General features: G+C 39.8%; 1 protein-coding gene across 2 annotated transcripts in view; it reads left to right on the top strand.

The window, feature by feature from the left end:
* The first annotated feature begins 2,523 nt into the window (after positions 1 to 2,523).
* ZDHHC2 (zinc finger, DHHC-type containing 2) overlaps positions 2,524 to 4,783 on the top strand; it is a 31,415-nt gene continuing 29,155 nt past the window's right edge. For both annotated transcript variants that reach the window (XM_006753780.2, XM_006753779.2), the window contains exons 1-2: positions 2,524 to 2,627; positions 3,969 to 4,063. In XM_006753780.2, the coding sequence (XP_006753843.1) occupies positions 2,606 to 2,627; positions 3,969 to 4,063 (117 nt within the window). In that variant the 5' untranslated portion in view covers positions 2,524 to 2,605. The remainder of the gene's footprint in view (positions 2,628 to 3,968; positions 4,064 to 4,783) is intronic.

Raw genomic sequence — 4,783 nt, forward strand, 5'->3', positions numbered from 1 at the left:
TGAGAAAGAAAATGTTGAAATTGACAGTTGTGCTATACTGAAAATTACAAGTTGAATCATTGACTTACTACTTAGATGAACATGTTTGAGAGAGCATTCGTGTCCTCAGGCTCACCATGGGAGAGACCCTGCATCTATTACTGAAATAGGTCAATTTGAAAATGTTGATACTGTTATTTAATCAATGATAAGCCATAGATTTTGCTAGTATATATTAAGTCCTTTGAAAGTAGTTATACACAATGTTACTTACAACATATATAACAGACATGGCATTACTGTCCAGAATATATCAAAGAATTCAATAAGTAAGAGACATAAACTAATGGGAAAGTGGTAATTCACTCAGAAGAGATGGAAAAACCCCCCAATCATTATATTTTTTAAATAATGCTAACCTTCACCAGTGACCAGGGAAATTAGTACTAAAGCAGTGATTTTTATTTTTACTTAAGATACTGACAAAAGTTAAGATTTATTTAATGTTTATAGGACATCGGGCAGGTGCAGAATCTTTGTGGCGTGTAATTGACACAGCCTTTTTGAACTTCTACATTTTACGGAATTATTTACCATCAACAGGCCTCCATGTCCATGCATATAACTTATTTAACGGGGAAAAAAATAGAGGATCTGTGGATCTTGAAGTACATTTAGAGAAACACAAGCGGTGAAATGAAGGAATAGCCTTTAAAACGATGTCTTTGAATGCGTATCAGCCAATAAAGTAGTGGTCCCGACCAAAAAGATAATCCATTCCTACTAACTGTACTTTTTCGTTTTAAATTTCATTTTGTTTTACTTCTTTCAGTTTTGACAGCTAGAGTCATGGGTTAGCAAATACATTTTCTTTGAAACACCACCTCCTCTGGAATGGTCATTAAGGGCCAATCATACATAGTTGTGCAAATGGAGTCAAATTGCTTTTCCAACTCCTTATATTAGCTCCACTAATGGATTGGAAATTTTGAAATTTTGATCCGAGGAGGAGCTGCAGTCAGCTTTGGAGCACTTTGGAAGCCCGGGAAGTCAGTGCCGAGAGAGAAATGCATAAAGGGAGGGAGGGGCAGGGTCTGAGAGAGTGGACGGCTGGCTGAGGGCCCTCCCAGGCCCCTCCCGGTACCCTCAGCCCAGGCGCTGTAGGGGTTCTCTGAGGAAGTGCACTCCGGCACCCTCCAGCCGTTAGTAAGGCAGAGTTCATCTGTGTGGGCCATCCCATTCTGGGGATCAGAAATGTTACAGGAAATGGAGAGCCTAGGAAGGAGCCACATTAGCGTTGGTGAGAGTCTGCAAGTCATGCCTGATTTGGGCTAAACGAGAACATTTTTTTTTTTTTTTTTATTCACTTGATTTTTAGATTCACTTGTGGATAGATATGTATTTGCTGTTTATACAAAAATTATGAACTTTAACGAGAACATTTTTAAGAGGAACGGACACAGCTTTGAGTATGGGAAGGTCTGTCATTTAGATTTTCTGCTTATGGATACAGGTGGGAAGCATCGAAGCCTTAGCCCGAAGCCACAAAGAGGCTAATTTCAGTGCACAGTAGTCCCGTAATCATTCTTAGAACAATCCAGCCCTGGAATGAGCTGCTCTCCAAAACCGTGGCTCTGGCTGCTGCAGAAATGCCTAGACAACAGTCGGTAGCCCTCTCCGAAAGGAGGTTGGTTTGATCAGAAAATCCCCTTTTTTTTTTTTGCTTATGAAATACGTTTTCTTTTTAACTTTATCTTTATTGTTGGGTCAGGTAATCTTAAAAATCTTTTACAACATTACCCTCTGATTCTAGTGCTTCTTAAGACAATGGAATTATATGTTCTAGGACTAAGCCCTGGAACACTGCACCCCTTTCAAAAGCCAAATAGGGCGGAAATACACAGACAAGTCACATCTTCTGCTCTAGCTGAGACAGACGAGAACGTCCAGAGACTTAGCACAAATGGAGGAAGAGCAGATGAGCAACTGCAAGTAGGCGATCCAGACGCTGAGGAAACTGGGTTACTCAGTTCAGGCTCTCATCTGGCTTGTTTTAGCTCTGCGTCCCCTGTGCTAATCATCCCCCTGCCGCGCGGGGATATTTCCAGCTCCAAGGGATGGCAGTTTCTCTGGCAGTGGCCTGGGCCTCTCATTACCTGTAGGGAGCAGTGAGTCATTGGGCACAGGAATCTGTACTTTCAGAAACTGGAAAAGGCGTGTGTGGCGTGGACACAGCTTTTTTTTTTTTTTTTTTCATTTTGGAGGCTAACTAGGTGGTTGCCAGTTTATCAACAACAGTGAGTTGTTTCTGGAAATGGAATGACCCAGAGAGCAATGCTTCTGTCTGAGCTCTGTAGTTGGGAGGGAGACGGGAAACCAATCAGACCCCCCGGGGCAAGCCTGACAGGTTTTGTGTTCTGTGTGGGAGCTGGAGAGAGGCGACCCTGTCTCCCTTCCCTACCCTCTCGCCCACAGTGCTCACCTCTCCTCTGAATAAAGTGGGAAAAATATTTGAAGAATGTGGGTTTGCAGGGGAGTCCAAATACTAGCCTGTGTCTCTGTCAGGCCCTGTGTTTGCCAGGTGCTTCATATAACTCTCTTTCTTTTTAATTTGTCTACAGTGTCCATGGAAAACATTGGAGAACAAGGTAAAATATGCTATTTATTGTTTCAGATGTAAAATTTTAAAAATCATTTGAAAGAAGCAAATTGAATTCACTTAGCTTTGGTTGGGATAAATAAACTGTTCTTTAAGGACGTGGAGATAAGATGGGGTCAAAGATATACATTCTCGTAGTCCCCAGACTGAAACCTGCCCAACACGGCAGGGAGCTCTGCCCGCGATGCCTGTAACTGTGCCAGCTGCTCATGGCTTCCACATACGGGAACACCAGCAACGTCCTGTTCTACCCCCGTACCCGTCTCCTGCATAATCCATGGAAAATATTGTTGGCTCTAGTTATGTCACACTGATTTATGCCTTAATGGATGATTTAACTTTTTAATGATTCTATGAGTATCATCATTCTTTTAAAAAGTTAAAATTGCTACTGTTTTAAAATACCAAATAGGCTATCTTTTAAATTAGCATATTTTATTCAACTGTATCTTACAGAACTGTTATCTATAGGGTGTCCTGAAAATGTATACGCACACTTTGAATCAATATAAAGGCAGTGTTTATGAAAATACATTTCATTGTCAAAATTGAGCTCTCAGCTGTTAAAGTGTGTATACATTCTGGGGGACACCCTGTATGTATATTCTAGAATTAATCATCACTGTATACAAAAACCAATATTTTCTATTTGCATAGCACGTCAAGAATAAAACACAACACAAAGTGTGTTCACATATTTTCCCTGAAACAAGTGTCAATGCTTTTCCTAACGGTCGTCCGGTGTGGTAAACAAGACACTTGACCTTCCACTGGAAGACACTGCTCTTTGTCCAGATGGTTCTTTGCTTAGACGTGTTGTCATTAACACAGCGAGGGCCGCCGGATCTGACTGGAGCTGAGCAAGCGATTAAACAGCTTCTCACATAGGAGCGGCTTTTGCAATTCTTTGTCCATGAAGCAGAGATCTTAGAGCCTGAACGTTTCGACAGTTGTTTAATGCTATGCTTCTGATTTAGAGTTGCAGGCATAACTGCTCACTTTACCAGTTTAGGAAGCGCGGCTGTGAGCCATTTTTGACAATAGATGGGCCTACCTACAGGTGGGAGGGCACTAATCGTGGTCACATCTAATTATGCATTATTAGGGATTTTTTAAAAACCCTTGGCTTTAGGTATAAAAATTCATTCATTGAGTTGTGCCTATTCCAGTATGCTATAAATGAACTTATTTACAATTATAAAAATTAATAATAAAAATTCAAAATAAAATGAACTTATTATACTTGGCAATTTTGGCATTTTAGAATAAGCAGATTGTTTTGAATACCAACTCACATATTACAGTAATAATTATGTTTCTCTCACTGTAGTTGTGTGCCTGATTGCTTATCATCTCCTTTTTGCAATGTTTGTCTGGTCGTATTGGAAAACCATCTTTACATTGCCAATGAATCCTTCAAAAGAAGTAAGTAAAAATATTAGTAAAGTCATCCTAAAGTTGGAAATCAATAATTCTGATGTCTGAAGAGTTCATTTTATGTCTTTTTATTAATGTTGCAAACTTACTGAGTGTGATAGTTTTTTAATATTAATGTATCTATTAGTAAATACTTGAATTTTCACTTGGTAAATATTAGTTTTGCACTGGATGAGTATTATATTTCCAATGTTAACTCTGTCGTGTGTTCTACTTTTAGGGTTAGATATCAGGATGGATGGATAGATAAAATACGTTAGATAGATAGATAGGAAAGTAGACATGCTTCTATTAAAATTATCCTATTGAATGTGTGTTAGTTGGCTGTGAGCCACCAAACAACAAAGTAATTATTTATCTAATCTCTATATTCAAAATTTATAGCTGGGCTACACCCGCCAGGTCTCCAGGCTGCTTCTTTGTTGTTGCTCTGACATGTGTAGCCTCCATTCCCAAGGTCACCTCTTAGCCTAATATGGCTGCTTGGTTCTAGCCGTCATGTCTGCATTCCAGTCAACAGGTCAGAAAAAGTAGGAAAGAGAAGCAGAAGGAAATGTCCTTCCCTTTAAGGACTCTTTTTGGAAGTTGCTGATGCTGTTTCCACTTACATTTAGAACTTAGTTCTATGGCCATAATCTGTTTGCACAGAAGGCTGGGTGTAGTCTTTTTTCTTGATGGCCGTGTTAGCCATGTTAGAAGAAGGAAAGA

The sequence above is a fragment of the Myotis davidii genome, unplaced genomic scaffold (genome assembly GCF_000327345.1).
Source record: "Myotis davidii unplaced genomic scaffold, ASM32734v1 scaffold71, whole genome shotgun sequence".
In the NCBI taxonomy this organism is placed as follows: domain Eukaryota; kingdom Metazoa; phylum Chordata; class Mammalia; order Chiroptera; family Vespertilionidae; genus Myotis; species Myotis davidii.